General features: G+C 43.1%; 1 protein-coding gene across 1 annotated transcript in view; it reads left to right on the top strand.

Annotated features, from left to right (window-relative positions):
- Nucleotides 1–1,820: 1,820 nt before the first annotated feature.
- LOC139541723 (GTPase IMAP family member 8-like) overlaps nt 1,821–16,852 on the top strand; it is a 49,019-nt gene continuing 33,987 nt past the window's right edge. Inside the window, exons 1-4 of the mRNA XM_071346688.1 lie at nt 1,821–3,206; nt 4,296–4,385; nt 6,909–7,808; nt 15,342–15,422. Of these exons, the coding sequence (XP_071202789.1) occupies nt 4,304–4,385; nt 6,909–7,808; nt 15,342–15,422 (1,063 nt within the window). The 5' untranslated portion in view covers nt 1,821–3,206; nt 4,296–4,303. The remainder of the gene's footprint in view (nt 3,207–4,295; nt 4,386–6,908; nt 7,809–15,341; nt 15,423–16,852) is intronic.

Genomic DNA, 16,852 nt, shown 5'->3' with positions numbered 1-16,852 from the left:
GAGGAGGAGGACGACTTAGACTGCCGTTACAATGCAGAACTAGTTCATCATCATTCCATTGGATAATAATGGACATGTGGCAACATGCAGAACTAGTTCATCATCGTTCCATTGGATAATAATGGACATGTGGTAACATGCAGAACTAGTTCATCATCGTTTCATTGGATAATAATGGACATGTGGTAACATGCAGAACTAGTTCATCATCGTTCCATTGGATAATAATGGACATGTGGCAACATGTAGAACTAGTTCATCATCGTTCCATTGGATAATAATGGACATGTGGAAACATGCAGAACTAGTTCATCATCGTTCCATTGGATAATAATGGACATGTGGTAACATACAGAACTAGTTCATCATCGTTCCATTGGATAACAATGGACATGTGGTAACATGCAGAACTAGTTCATCATCGTTCCATTGGATAATAATGGTCATGTGGTAAAAGATCAGATAAGTATCTAAAGAGACATCGGCACATGTAGGAGGCGTCACAAATGGCACCATGTTCCCTTAATAGTGCACTACTTTAACCAGGACCTTAGTACACTACTTTAACCAGGACCCTAGTGCACTACTTTGACCAGGACCCTAGTACACTATTTTAACCAGGACCCTAGTGCACTACTTTGACCAGGACCCTAGTGCACTGCTTTGACCAGGACCCTAGTGCACTACATTAACCAGGACCCTAGTGCACTACTTTAACCAGGACCCTAGTGCACTACCATTTCGAGTTTCTGTAATACACATGATATACAGTGTGCTATATATGACACTCAAGGTGCAGGTTTATAGTCACCAGACTTGTTCTGGTTTGTTCTCATATCTGTTGATATAGTGAATGACCATGACATCCAAGACTATACAAAAATGAATTGTTCCTGTTCTACACTTCATGTATATACTCTTTGTTTGTTGGTAAAGTCTGTTTGTTCAGGGAAGTGGAAAGAACAGGAGGCAGAATGAGTGGAAATATAAAGTGAAGAAGGAGATTTAAGATAGCTTGTTGACAGCAACAGCAGTAGTTCAGAAGGTGGTACTGTAGCAGCACCAGTAGTAGATCAGAAGGTGGTACTGTAGTAGCACCAGTAGTAGTTCAGAAGGTGGTACTGTAGCAGCACCAGTAGTAGTTCAGGAGGTGGTACTGTAGTAGCACCAGTAGTTGTTCAGAAGGTGGTACTGTAGCAGCACCAGTAGTAGTTCAGAAGGTGGTACTGTAGCAGCACCAGTAGTAGTTCAGAAGGTGGTACTGAAGCAGCACCAGTAGTAGATCAGAAGGTGGTACTGTAGTAGCACCAGTAGTAGTTCAGAAGGTGGTACTGTAGCAGCACCAGTAGTAGTTCAGAAGGTGGTACTGTAGTAGCACCAGTAGTAGATCAGAAGGTGGTACTGTAGTAGCACCAGTAGTTGTTCAGAAGGTGGTACTGTAGCAGCACCAGTAGTAGATCAGAAGGTGGTACTGTAGTAGCACCAGTAGTAGTTCAGAAGGTGGTACTGTAGCAGCACCAGTAGTAGATCAGAAGGTGGTACTGTAGTAGCACCAGTAGTAGTTCAGAAGGTGGTACTGTAGCAGCACCAGTAGTAGTTCAGGAGGTGGTACTGTAGCAGCACCAGTAGTAGATCAGAAGGTGGTACTGTAGTAGCACCAGTAGTTGTTCAGAAGGTGGTACTGTAGCAGCACCAGTAGTTGTTCAGAAGGTGGTACTGTAGCAGCACCAGTAGTAGTTCAGGAGGTGGTACTGTAGCAGCACCAGTAGTAGTTCAGAAGGTGGTACTGTAGTAGCACCAGTAGTTGTTCAGAAGGTGGTACTGTAGCAGCACCAGTAGTTGTTCAGAAGGTGGTACTGTAGCAGCACCAGTAGTAGTTCAGGAGGTGGTACTGTAGCAGCACCAGTAGTAGATCAGAAGGTGGTACTGTAGCAGCACCAGTAGTAGATCAGAAGGTGGTACGGTAGCAGCACCAGTAGTAGTTCAGAAGGTGGTACTGTAGCAGCACCAGTAGTAGTTCAGAAGGTGGTACTGTAGCAGTACCAGTAGTAGATCCTCTTGCAGCTTGTTTATCGCTGTACATTTTCATGGTTCAATGCCTTTAAAAAGACTGAAAGACCCTGGCATATAAAGATGTGGAAGATAAGAGGTTTGAGTGGGGAAACACTCAGAGTGATTTAAGTGTAGCAGTAGAGTAGATTAATACTGTACAATGAGAATCAACAGACGTCAGATACACTGAGTGCATACACACGTATTTTCTTTTTACATACAACATGATTGGTAACACTTTACTTGACATCCAGCATCATAACAGATTATAACACGTCATAACCATGTATTAATATGTCATGACAGGTTATAACACGGTCATAATCATGTATTAATATGTCATAACAGCTGACATAATGTGTCATAATAGGGTCATAACACCATAAAATATAAAATATTGCAATATATGTTACAACAGATCTAAATATATGTATCATGACAGTGTTGTGACCATATTATGACAAGTTATGACACGTTATGTCAGCTGTTATGACATATGACATGGTTATGACTGTCATAACATGTTATGATGCTGGGTGTCAAGTAAAGTGTAACCATTTTAAGTGTTTCTAAAATCTATGGGACAAATGAATGGTGGAAAAACGATTGGAACCATTTCCCTGTTTGACAGCTAGGCTTTATGGGTAATATGACTCATGCTGTGGTACTCTATGGAGTTGGAAAGAGAACAAACAGATCTGGGACCAGGTTAGGCAACTATAAAGTTACAACTACACTATAAAGTTACTTTTGAAAATGCAGTTTTATGTGTTATTACATTTTTAACCTTTTTTTGTGTCAAATTGTCCAACACATTTCGTCATACCTAAAGATGTGGCCTATCTTCTGATTCTGGCAACTAGCCAAGGTTAAAATGAATAAGTACCTTTCCTGAGTATAATAATATTTGCCTCGCAGCACTCTCTCATTGGCTAGAAATGATTTGTTGCTGGGAAAATGAAACTTAACAGAATGTAAGGTGCAGCACATTGGGCGCTTTAGTTTTGCATGAGTTTTAGACCATTCCATTGGTCCTTAAGGTAAATCTCCACCCACCTGGGGCATCTGGCTATGCAAAACCAACAGGAAAACTGCTTCAGCTCTCTGTGACAACAGGAGACAACAATATACAGATCTGTGCAACCACACTAAAAGTGAGTATTCAACTTAACTACCTTACTAATTAAATGTTGTGCAATAATCTACGTTAATTATTTGAATAACTGTAGCACAATATTAGGTAGACATTTTATTGATACCAGGTCTATTAACATTTATGCGTAAATAATCATATGATTACAGTATGTTTGTATTTATACACGTTTTAATATTGTAGAACAGTGAAAGGAGAAACATGGTTAGACTTTAACCTGAAACATTTACCTTGTTTAGTGCAGAGATAGTGCAGTATACTGTACCTTGTTTAGTGCAGAGATAGTGCAGTATACTGTACCTTGTTTAGTGCAGAGATAGTGCAGTATACTGTATCTTGTTTAGTGCAGAGATAGTGCAGTATACTGTATCTTGTTTAGTGCAGAGATAGTGCAGTAGCAGACAAAAGTTTTCATTGTGTAGAGACCAGTGTCTGGCCCTCCAACTCCATACTGGAACAATGTCTCCCTGGTACGGTATAGAACAGAAACATTAACTCATGTTCTCTGGAATGCTCTTTAGGTTTCATCACCCAAAAGACATTGTAAATCTCCTGTCAGTGTGATCTCCCAGAGGCCATCCTCAGTAGAACACACAATAGCTATAATAATCTTATTTTCTGTTGCATAAAACAACCATTTGATGCAATAAAAGTATTATAACATAATCTTGCAATATTCCACCATAGTCGTCAGCAACGTCTGAGCAGAGGAACACATCGACACCTCCTTATTTACACGTTGTTTGTGTTCACCTCTAACTGGTTTATCTGTTCTTAACAGTACCAGCCAGGCAATGGTAGAATAATACCCATGTTTAGAATGTCATTTGACACGCCCTATGTGAGTACATTATTTTCACCTGATGTAGGCTATGTTGTTAAGGAATGTACTGTGTTTATCCACAGTTATACCACATATCATCACTCTTTTTTTAGTTTATAGTTTAATAGTTTCTATTGTTTGGAAGTCAAATAGCTGAGAAAAACGTAGGAACTTTGCAGAACACTCTGCATGAGTCACCAAAGAAATGTGGACTTTATATTTTGTAATGAGGTCATCGTCTGTTTCCATGTTTTTGATTGGCTGCAGTTGTAGTAATGGCACGAGGAAGAGGAAGGACTCTGAGGATTATGTTCCTGTTGACACTCTGTCTGCAAGACTTCACTGGTCAATGCCAAGGTACACACACACACACAAACACACACACATACTGACTTGTCTGTTTGTTTATTTGGATCCCATTGTCTTTTCCAGAGGCAGCACATATTTCTTCCTGGGGACCACAAAAAAACACAAAACATGACAAGTAACAAAACATTGATAGACAAGGACAGTCACACAAATAAATAAATAAATAAACCAATATATATATATATATATATATATATATTATTATAATAATAATAATACAATACAAAAAAAATGTTTGTTTGGGTGTGCGTCCCTTCACATGTCCTGCCATTCCATGAGAAGTTGATTAATCTTATTTATTTGTTTAATGTTGAACTTGGGGACTGTGAAGAGACCTCTGGTGGCATGTCTTATTGGGTCTATACAGGTGTATAAGCTGAATGTTATTTGACTACTTGACTAGAAGAGAAGCAGTTAATGTCTCGTCAACCCTTAACCAGGAAAGACACACACACACACACACACACACACACACACACACACACACACACACACACACACACACACACACACACACACACACACACACACACACACACACACACACACACACACACACACACACATATATACACTGCTCAAAAAAATAAAAGAGAACACTAAAATAACACATCCTAGATCTGAATCTACACTACAGGCTGATCCAACTTTGATGTAATGTCCTTAAAACAATTCAAAATGAGGCTCAGTAGTGTGTGTGGCCTCCACGTGCCTGTATGACCTCCCTACAACGCCTGGGCATGCTCCTGATGAGGTGGCGTATGGTCTCCTGAGGGATCTCCTCCCAGACCTGGACTAAAGCATCCGCCAACTCCTGGACAGTCTGTGGTGCAACGTGGCGTTGGTGGATGGAGCGAGACATGATGTCCCAGATGTGCTCAATTGGATTCAGGTCTGGGGAACGGGCGGTCCATAGCATCAATGCCTTCCTCTTGCAGGAACTGCTGACACACTCCAGCCACATGAGGTCTAGCATTGTCTTGCATTAGGAGGAACCCAGGGCCAACCGCACCAGCATATGGTCTCACAAGGGGTCTGAGGATCTCATCTCGGTACCTAATGGCAGTCAGGCTACCTCTGGCGAGCACATGGAGGGCTGTGCGGCCCCCCAAAGAAATGCCCCCCCACACCATGACTGACCCACCGCCAAACCGGTCATGCTGGAGGATGTTGCAGGCAGCAGAACGTTCTCCATGGCGTCTCCAGACTGCCACATCTGTCACATGTGCTCAGTGTGAACCTGCTTTCATCTGTGAAGAGCACAGGGCGCCAGTGGCAAATTTGCCAATCTTGGTGTTCTCTGGCAAATGCCAAACGTCCTGCACGGTGTTGGGCTGTAAGCACAACCCCCACCTGTGGACGTCGGGTCCTCATACCACCCTCATGGAGTCTGTCTCTGACCGTTTGAGCAGACACATGCACATTTGTGGCCTGCTGGAGGTCATTTTGCAGTGCTCTGGCAGTGCTCCTCCTTGCACAAAGGCGGAGGTAGCGGTCCTGCTGCTGGGTTGTTGCCCTCCTACGGCCTCCTCCACGTCTCCTGATGTACTGGCCTGTCTCCTGGTAGCGCCTCCATGCTCTGGACACTACGCTGACAGACACAGCAAACCTTCTTGCCACAGCTCGCATTGATGTGCCATCCTGGATGAGCTGCACTACCTGAGCCACTTGTGTGGGTTGTAGACTCCGTCTCATGCTACCACTAGAGTGAAAGTACCGCCAGCATTCAAAAGTGACCAAAACATCAGCCAGGAAGCATAGGAACTGAGAAGTGGTCTGTGGTCACCACCTGCAGGACCACTCCTTTATTGGGGGTGTCTTGCTAATTGCCTATAATTTCCACCTGTTGTCTATTCCATTTGCACAACAGCATGTGAAATCTATTGTCAATCAGTGTTGCTTCCTAAGTGGACAGTTTGATTTCACAGAAGTGTGATTGACTTGGAGTTACATCGTGTTGTTTAAGTGTTCCCTTTATTTTTTTGAGCAGTGTATATTTATATGCATGGACTTACACAGGGTTTTCAGTAGCCTTTTATCAAGACACCCACTATCAGTGTTAGCAGTTGATGTTACTCTTCAATAACACAGACTCCAAAGCAAATCAGGGGTGAAAAATAGGTTTACTCAAAGAGGACAAATCATAGATGTTATGCTGAGAGGTAGATGTTCATTCTCCCCTGTCCTCAGTGATTCTCTCCTCTGTGATTCTTTCCACAGAACAAAGGGACATGATGTAGTTTTATAACCCAACCCTAGCCTGTGGTTGACCAATTATAATTCCTTGCTATAAAACTGGGCCAATGGCCTATTTCAGTCTCAATGTCTAGACAAATTCCTCCAATGTCTCTCACCCATTGATCAATAATTCACTATTACAGAAAAAACACTATTTCCATTGATCGTTAGTTCTCTATCGACTTTTACTCCTCTTGACCTTTCGTCCTCTGCGTTGTGCATTTATCTTAAAATATTATTAAAAAATCAATAATTTCTTGTCTGTTTCCACAGTTTCAGGGCAGGCCTCTAACCTGAGGATAGTTCTGGTGGGGAAGACTGGAGCAGGGAAGAGTGCAACAGGAAACACCATCCTGGGGAGAGGTGCCTTTAAAGAAGAGGCCTCCTTTGTGTCTGTAACTGAAAAATGTGAGAAACAGAGTGGGGAGGTGGATGGGAGGAAGATTGATATCATCGACACCCCGGGGCTCTATGGCACAACAATGTCTCAAGAAGAGATGAAAAGTGAAATAGAAAATGCCATCTACATGTCAGTCCCAGGACCCCACACCTTCCTGCTGGTGATCAGACTGGGGATGTTCAGAGAGGAGGAGCAGAACACTGTGAAGTGGATCCAGGAGAACTTTGGAGAAGAAGCCTCAAAGTACACCATAGTGCTGTTCACACATGGAGATCAACTGAAGGGAAAATCAGTGGAGGAGTTTCTGGCTGAGAGCAAAGAGTTACGGAAACTCATCAATATGTGTGGGGGCAGATATCACTCCCTAATCAATGACAAGAGAAAAGACAACACTCAGGTCCCAGAGCTGCTGGAGAAGATTGATGAGATGGCGATGAAGAATGGAGGACAACACTACACCAATGAGATGTACCAGGAGGTTCAGAGGAAGATCAAAGAAGAGGAGGAGAGGAAGAAACAGGAAGAGAAGGAGAGAGAGGAGGAGGCGAAGAAGAAACAGGAGAAGAAGGAGAGAGAGGAGGAGGCGAAGAAGAAACAGGAGAAGAAGGAGAGAGATGAGAGACTGAAAATGTTAAAGGACATATCAGGAAAACTTGTTGGACTGTTAGCAACTGGTGTCACAGCCATGGTATCAGGACCAGCAGCTCTTGCAGTTGGAGGTGCTGTACTTGCAAAAGATGCAGTTGAATATGTATTTGATTATTTCACAATTTTCTAATTAAGCAAATATGAGGAAGAGGTGGCAGTGTGAAGTACCACTCTCTTCCTCATCTTAATGTCAAGTAGTAGCAGTAGATTAATACTGTACAATGACAACTATCAGCGATTGTTCAACACTTTATAATATGATCAGTTATTTAACATGTTTATTACGACACTCCCTCCCTGGTCTGTGTTCTCCCTCTAGCCTTTCTCTACTCTTCCTCCCTGGTCTGTGTTCTCCCTCTAGCCTTTCTCTACTCTTCCTCCCTGGTCTGTGTTCTCCCTCTACCCTCCCTCCCTGGTCTGTGTTCTCCCTCTACCCTCTCTCTACCCCCCCCCCCCCCCCCCAAGTCTGTGTTCTCCCTGTACCCTCCCTTTACCCTCCCTCCCTGGTCTGTGTTCTCCCTGTACCCACCCTCTACCCTCCCTCCCTGGTCTGTGTTCTCCCTGTACCCACCCTCTACCCTTCCTCCCTGGTCTGTGTTCTCCCTCTACCCTCCCTCCCTGGTCTGTGTTCTCCCTCCACCCTCCCTTCCTGGTCTGTGTTCTCCCTCTACCCTCCGTCTACCCTCCCTCCCTGGTCTGTGTTCTCCCTCTATCCTCCCTCCCTGGTCTGTGTTCTCCCTCCACCCTCCCTCCCTGGTCTGTGTTCTCCCTCCCTGGTCTGTGTTCTCCCTCTTCACTCCCTCCCTGGTCTGTGTTCTCCCTCTACCCTCCGTCTACCCTCCCTCCCTGGTCTGTGTTCTCCCTCTACCCTCCCTCTACCCTCCCTCTCTGGTCTGTGTTCTCTCTCTACCCTCCCTCCCTGGTCTGTGTTCTCCCTCCACCCTCCCTCCCTGGTCTGTGTTCTCCCTCTACCCTCCCTTCCTGGTCTATGTTCTCCCTCTGTTCTTCCTCCCTGGTCTGTTCTCCCTCTAGTGTCAGACTTAGGGTAAAACACCACATGATTAACACAGTGAGTAATGTTGTAATATACTGTACTGTACCTCATTACTGTATTTCTACTGTACGTCATTACTGTATGTCTACTGTACTTCGTTACTGTATTTCTACTGTACTTCCTAATCCAGGGGAAGGGACTGTCAGACAATTATTACTGAAATAATTACAGTAGAGGAGCTAATAGAGGGATTTTTATTGTATAATTACATTTATGTATGTTTATTCCACTCATGGGTATTTGAAAATTTGTCTCAGCAGTTTGTGCATTAAATTGAAAGATAATCGATAATAGTAAAAGATAATAGTCTTCTGCCTCAGTTTGTATGATGGCTATTTGTGTAACGGCATTCGTCTTCCTTCTGAGGAGGAGAAGTTTGAAGGATCGGAAGACCAATGCGCAGCGTGGTAATTGTTCATCTTATTTAATGAAAGTGAACACTACAAAGTACAAAACAACAAAGTAAAAACCGAAACAGTCCTATCTGCTGCAGACACACAAAGACAGAAAACAACCACCCACCCAAAACACAATAGAACACAGGCTACCTAAATATGGTTCCCAATCAGAGACAATGACTAACACCTGCCTCTGATTGAGAACCATATCAGGCCAAACGAGAAACCCCACATAGAAACAGAAAACATAGATCATACCCACCCAGCTCACGCCCTGACCACACTAAAACAAAGAAAATACAAAAGAACTATGGTCAGTACGTGACAATTTGCATATACTCCAGAATGTTATGAAGAGGGATCAGATGAATTGCAATTAATTGCAAAGTCCTTCTTTGCCATGCAAATGAACTGAATCCCCCAAAAACATTTCCACTGCATTTCAGCCCTGCCACAAAAGGACCAGCTGACATCATGTCAGTGATTCTCTCGTTAACACAGGTGTGAGTGTTGACGAGGACAAGGCTGGAGATCACTCTGTCATGCTGATTGAATTCGAATAACAGACTGGAAGCTTCAAAAGGAGGGTGGTGCTTGGAATCATTGTTCTTCCTCTGTCACCCATGGTTATCTGTAAGGAAACACGTGCCGTCATCATTGCTTTGCACAAGGGCCTCACAGGCAAGTATATTGCTGCCAGTAAGATTGCACCTAAATCAACCATTTATTGGATCATCAAGAACTTCAAGGAGAGCGGTTCAATTGTTGTGAAGAAGGCTTCAGGGCGCCCAAGAAAGTCCAGCAAGCGCCAGGATCATCTCCTAAAGTTGATTCAGCTGCGGGATCGGGGCACCACCAGTACAGAGCTTGCTCAGGAATGGCAGCAGGCAGGTGTGAGTTCATCTGCACACACAGTGAGGCGAAGACTTTTGGAGGATGGCCTGGTGTCAAGAAGGGCAGCAAAGAAGCCACTTCTCTCCAGGAAAAACATCAGGGACAGACTGATATTCTGAAAAAGGAACAGGGATTGGACTGCTGAGGACTGGGGTAAAGTCATTTTCTCTGATGAATCCCCTTTCCGATTGTTTGGGGCATTTGGAAAAAAGCTTGTCCGGAGAAGACAAGGTGAGCGCTACCATCAGTCCTGTGTCATGCCAACAGTAAAGCATCCTGAGACCATTGCTTCTCAGCCAAGGGAGTGGGCTCACAATTTTGCCTAAGAACACAGCCATGAATAAAGAATGGTACCAACACATCCTCCAAGAGCAACTTCTCCCAACCATCCAGGAACAGTTTGGTGATGAACAATATCTTTTCCAGCATGATGGAGCACCTTGCCATAAGGCAAAAGTGATAACTAAGTGGCTCGGTGAACAAAACATAAATATTTTGGGTCCATGGCCAGGAAACTCCCCAGACCTTAATCCCATTGAGAACTTGTGGTCAATCCTCAAGAGGCGGTTGGACAAACAAAAACCCACATTCTGACAAACTACAAGCATTGATTATGCAAGAATGGGCTGCCATCAGTCAGGATGTGGCCCAGAAGTTAATTGACAGCATGCCAGGGCGGATTACAGAGGTCTTGAAAAGAAGGGTCAACAGTGCAAATATTGATTCTTTGCATCAACTTCATGTAAATGTAAATAAAAGCCTTTAACACTTATGAAATGCTTGTAATTATACTTCAGTATTCCGTAGTAACATCTGACAAAAAAATCTAAAGACATTGAAGCAGCAGACTTTGTGAAAATGTATATTTGTGTCAATCTCAACATTTTTGGCCATGACTGTACAGTGCCTTGCAAAAGTATTCATACCCCCTTGGATTTCTTTAAATTTTATTGTGTTACAAATAATACATATATATATATATCAATATATATATGTCAACAATCTACAAAATAATACTCTAATGTCAAAGTGGTAGAAAATGTTTACCTTTTTTAAAGATGAATACAAATTAGATAACACAAATATAGTCTTGACATGTCACGCCCTGGCCATAGAGAGGCTTTTATTCTCTATGTTGGTTAGGTGTGACTAGGGTGGGCATTCTAGTTTCTTTATTTCTATGTTTTCTGTTTCTATGTTTTGGCCGGGTATGGTTCTCAATCAGGGACGGCTGTCTATCGTTGTCTCTGATTGGGAATCATTCTTAGGCAGCCTGTTTTTCCACCTTAGTTGTGTGTAGTTGTCTGTGTTAGTGGCCTGTATAGCCCTAGTCAGCTTCACGTTAGTTTTTGTTGTTTCTTGGTTTTGTTGGCGACATTCATAAATAAAAAGAAATGTACGCTGACCACGCTGCACCTTGGTCCGGTCATTTCCCTGACGACGATCGTGACATTACATAAGTAATCAGCTCCAATAAAGAAATCAGAAATAAAGAACATCTCAATAAAGAAAGAGTTAATAAAGAAAAACCCTTGAAAGGAAAGGGGGATACCTAGTCAGTTGTACAATTGAATGCATTCAACTGAAATGTGTCTTCCGCATTTAACCCAACCCCTCTGAATCAACCCGGAAGGTTGCTGGATCAAATCTCAGAGCTGACAAGGTAAAAATCTTTCGTTCTGCCTCTGAACAAGGCAGTTAACCCACTGTTCCCCCGAATAAGTATGTGTATTCAAACTTTTGATTGGTACTGTATACATTCATACAATACTTTAGGACCTCTTAAATATAATGCATGTGAATGTTGTGCAGGACTATGGTAGATGAAGGAACCAGCATATCTGTTCAGAGAGTGTTTATCTGGTCAATATGGCAGTGTATTATGTCTGTTGTCTGGAAACAGTGTGTTATATGTGAAAATGTGACCGTATTATAAAATGTATTTTAATGTTTAAGGACTCTTGGAAGATTAGTCTGAATGAGGACTAAAAGAGAACCTAATAAAATCTAATCAAATATGTGTGTGGTAGAGCCCAGAGGTCTGTGATGGTGTGTTCATTCCTCTGAGCAGACTGAGCAGACTGTCTCACTGGAGCACAGCTCAACACAGAGGAGAGGGAGGAGAGCAGCACTCAGCTGGGCTGGGTACTATGTCTCACACACACACACACACACACACACACACACACACACACACACACACACACACACACACACACACACACACACACACACACACACACACACACACACACACACACACACACACACACACACACACACACACACACACACACACACACACACACACACACACACACACACACACACACACACACACACACACACACACACACACACACACACACACACACACACACACACACACACACACACACACACACACACACACACACACACACACACACACACACACACACACACACACACACACACACACACACACACACACACACACACACACACACACACACACACACACACACACACACACACACACACACACACACACACACACACACACACACACACACACACACACACACACACACACACACACACACACACACACACACACACACACACACACACACACACACACACACACACACACACACACACACACACACACACACACACACACACACACACACACACACACACACACACACACACACACACACACACACACACACACACACACACACACACACACACACACACACACACACACACACACACACACACACACACACACACACACACACACACACACACACACACACACACACACACACACACACACACACACACACACACACACACACACACACACACACACACACACACACACACACACACACACACACACACACACACACACACACACACACACACACACACACACACACACACACACACACACACACACACACACACACACACACACACACACACACACACACACACACACACACACACACACACACACACACACACACACACACACACACACACACACACACACACACACACACACACACACACACACACACACACACACCACACACACACACACACACACACACACACACACACACACACACACACACACACACACACACACACACACACACACACACACACACACACACACACACACACACACACACACACACACACACACACACACACACACACACACACACACACACACACACACACACACACACACACACACACACACACACACACACACACACACACACACACACACACACACACACACACACTTCTGTCACCTATGAATTCCTGAAAACATCAGTAGCGATATCATTAGGTTTGGCAGCAGGATCCATTTCACTGGACACTGACTTCTGATAGGGAGGGGAAAGCAACTAATGATTCGGATGAAGAATCTACGTTTTTTGAAAATGTCTACAAATGAACAGTAGTGTAAACTTCTCTGTCACTTCAGATTCAGATCAACTTTACTATCCCACCAGGGGGAAATTCATGTGGTCACGTGCTTAAAAAGACAGTACATAAAACATAAAAACACAGAAACTACACAAAATAATTAATTCAAAGTGCTATAGCTAAAGTCTCTTTCCCCTTGTCCGGGGGATGAGTATGTCCTGTAAAATCTTTTCAAGTTTTAGGAGGATGAGTTTTCTGCACAGGTTGGTGTCTGATTCTTGATCTACTAATTATCCTTCTCGCCGTCTTAATCAAGCACTGAAACTTGATTTGGTCTTGCACTCGCATGTTTCCGAACACGCAGATCAGACTAAAGGACAGTACACTCTGCAGGACAGATGTATAGAACATATCAGACTAAAGGACAGTACACTCTGCAGGACAGATTTATAGAACATATCAGACTAAAGGACAGCACACTCTGCAGGACAGATTTACAGAACAGATCAGACTAAAGGACAGCACACTCTGCAGGACAGATTTATAGAACAGATCAGACTAAAGGACAGCACACTCTGCAGGACAGATTTACAGAACATATCAGACTAAAGGACAGCACACTCTGCAGGACAGATTTATAGAACATATCAGACTAAAGGACAGCACACTCTGCAGGACAGATTTACAGAACATATCAGACTAAAGGACAGCACACTCTGCAGGACAGATTTACAGAACATATCAGACTAAAGGACAGCACACTGCAGGACAGATTTATAGAACAGATCAGACCAAAGGACAGCACACTCTGCAGGACAGATTTATAGAACAGATCAGACTAAAGGACAGCACACTCTGCAGGACAGATTTATAGAACATATCAGACTAAAGGACAGCACACTCTGCAGGACAGATTTATAGAACATATCAGACTAAAGGACAGCACCCTCTGCAGGACAGATTTATAGAACAGATCAGACTAAAGGACAGCACACTCTGCAGGACAAATTTATAGAACGTTTGGAAGATATGGCGGTTGACATTAAAATGGTTCAGTTTGCGTAAAAAAAACCTTCTCTGTTGCAATTACTTTATCTTTGCAAAGGCATAGTCATTTCGATTCCCAGGTACTTATATCTGGTCACTCTATCCACTGATTCCCCATTGATCTTCGAAGGGGGTAGTAGAGTTTTGTTTCCTTCTGAAATCATTTTCCATATCTTTTGTTTTCTTAATGTTTATTTCAAGAAAGTTATTTACACATCACTGGATGAATTTTGCCGCTTCTCTGTCAAAACCTTGAAGTGAGGCTTGGTCTGGGTGGAGGAAACCCACAACAGCAGTGTCATCTGCATATTTAAAACTCTTGTGGGCTGAGTCAGAGGCTTGTCTACAGTGTGTACAGTATCGGTGAAAGTACGCAACCTTGAGGGGCTCCCGTATTCACAGTTCTAGGTGTAAAGATGGCGGAGTTAAACTTCACTTGTTGAGTATGGTTCACAAGGAAACTATTAATTAATCCACTTGATCAGTAGAGAGTTGACATTCAAATTCACCAGTTTATCCACCAGTAGGTGGGGTTGGATGGTGTTAAACACGTTACTTAAGTCAATGAATACAATTTTCACTAGGCTACTTGCCTTTTCTAAATGTTGGTAGATATTGTTCAGCATGACCAGTAACGCATCATCAACACTCATGGAGACACAGTAGGCCAATTGGTTTGAGTCTAATTGGGATGAGAGACCAGAGAGAATATGTTTTTGAAATATTCTTTTTTCAAAACATTTCATAAGTACAGATGTCAAGTGTACAGGTTGGTGGATTTACAGGGCGTAAATCGTTATTTTCTTTTGGCCTGTTGTTTTTAGGTATTGGGACAATCAGCGACTTCTTCCATAAGTCTGGAATTATCCCACGGTTCAGTGACAGCTGGAACAGCTTCTGGAATGGTAATGCGAGCTGGTCTGTTACATGCCTGAAGTGCCTTGCTGCTGACGCCGTCTGGACCATATGATTTTCGTGGGTTGACACGTTGATAGTATTGCTTGACGTCATTCACAGAGATCTGTATATCAACAGCTGGTAAGCTGTCTATACTTTCCAACGCCACCTACCGCAGCGATGTAAAATCACACGTCAAACCTACAATAGAAACTGTTCAAATCATTTGCAAAAGCAAGGTCATTTTCGACGGTCATGCAATGTCTCTTTGGTTTGTATCCTGTGATGGTTTGTAGCCCTTGCCAGGCTTTCCTACCGTCCTTGAAGAGGTTTTCTAATTTGTCTTTGTATGCTGCCTTAATTTTGCTTTTAATTTGTCTATGAATATTTTTCCTTTCCTCTTTACTGCCACCAGGTTTAAACACTATTTTTTTCTGTTTGAGGAGCTCTTTTAATTCCTGAGTTACTCACGGTTTATTATTGGGGAAGATCTTAACTTTATTTTTTGGAATAATGAGATCTTCACAGAAACTAACGTACTCAGAGACGATATCTGCTGCCTCTTCCAGGTCATCGGCTCTGTCCATCAGGGCCGCCTAGTCAGTGGACTCAAAACAGACCTGGAGGGCTTCAGGAGTCCAGCTTTTAATCTCCACCTTTTTAGCCTTCTCTTGTGGCAGACGTGCTTTGTAGACTGGGATGAGCTTAACCATGTTATGATCCCAACCCCCAAGATTGGGTAGTGTCTTAGAAAATACACCTGGGGTGTAACCATTACAGAGGTCCAGACACTTGTTTAGGTCACTGTCTTTTGTTTTAACACACAATTATTTCTGAAGGAAAAATATACAAATATATGCAAGCTATTGTGAGGAGTTTGTAATAAATACTTTTTAACAACTGAAATCATCATTATTCTTTGACTGTTTTCCCCTATTTGGTCTGATGGGTCCTTCGATTGGTGACCTTGAACACAACACTAGATGAGAAGGCCAGTGTTTCTCAACCTTTTCCAGTTACTGTACCACCAAGTACATTCTGCTCAGCCCGGATTACCTCTGAAGTAAACCATCATTAAATTTTACCGGTAAATAATGAGTCTTCTCGCGTACCCCCTTTAGAAAGGCCAAGTACCCCCTTTAGAAAGGCCAAGTACCCCCTTTAGAAAAGCCAAGTACCCTTAGGGGTCCATCAGCACTCGTTGAGAATCACTGGTGTAGGTCTACTGTAGGGACAGAGTCCTGGTTGATATCCACTGATGTAGGTCTACTGTAGGAACAGAGTCCTGGTTGATATCCACTGGTGGAGGTCTACTGTAGAGACAGAGTCCTGGTTGATATCCACTGATGTAGGTCTACTGTAGGGACAGAGTCCTGGTTGATATCCACTGGTGGAGGTCTACTGTAGAGACAGAGTCCTGGTTGATATCCACTGGTGT

The sequence above is a fragment of the Salvelinus alpinus genome, chromosome 2, assembly GCF_045679555.1.
Source record: "Salvelinus alpinus chromosome 2, SLU_Salpinus.1, whole genome shotgun sequence".
NCBI classification, from domain to species: Eukaryota; Metazoa; Chordata; class Actinopteri; order Salmoniformes; family Salmonidae; genus Salvelinus; species Salvelinus alpinus.
This window is presented reverse-complemented; position numbering and strand designations above follow the sequence as displayed.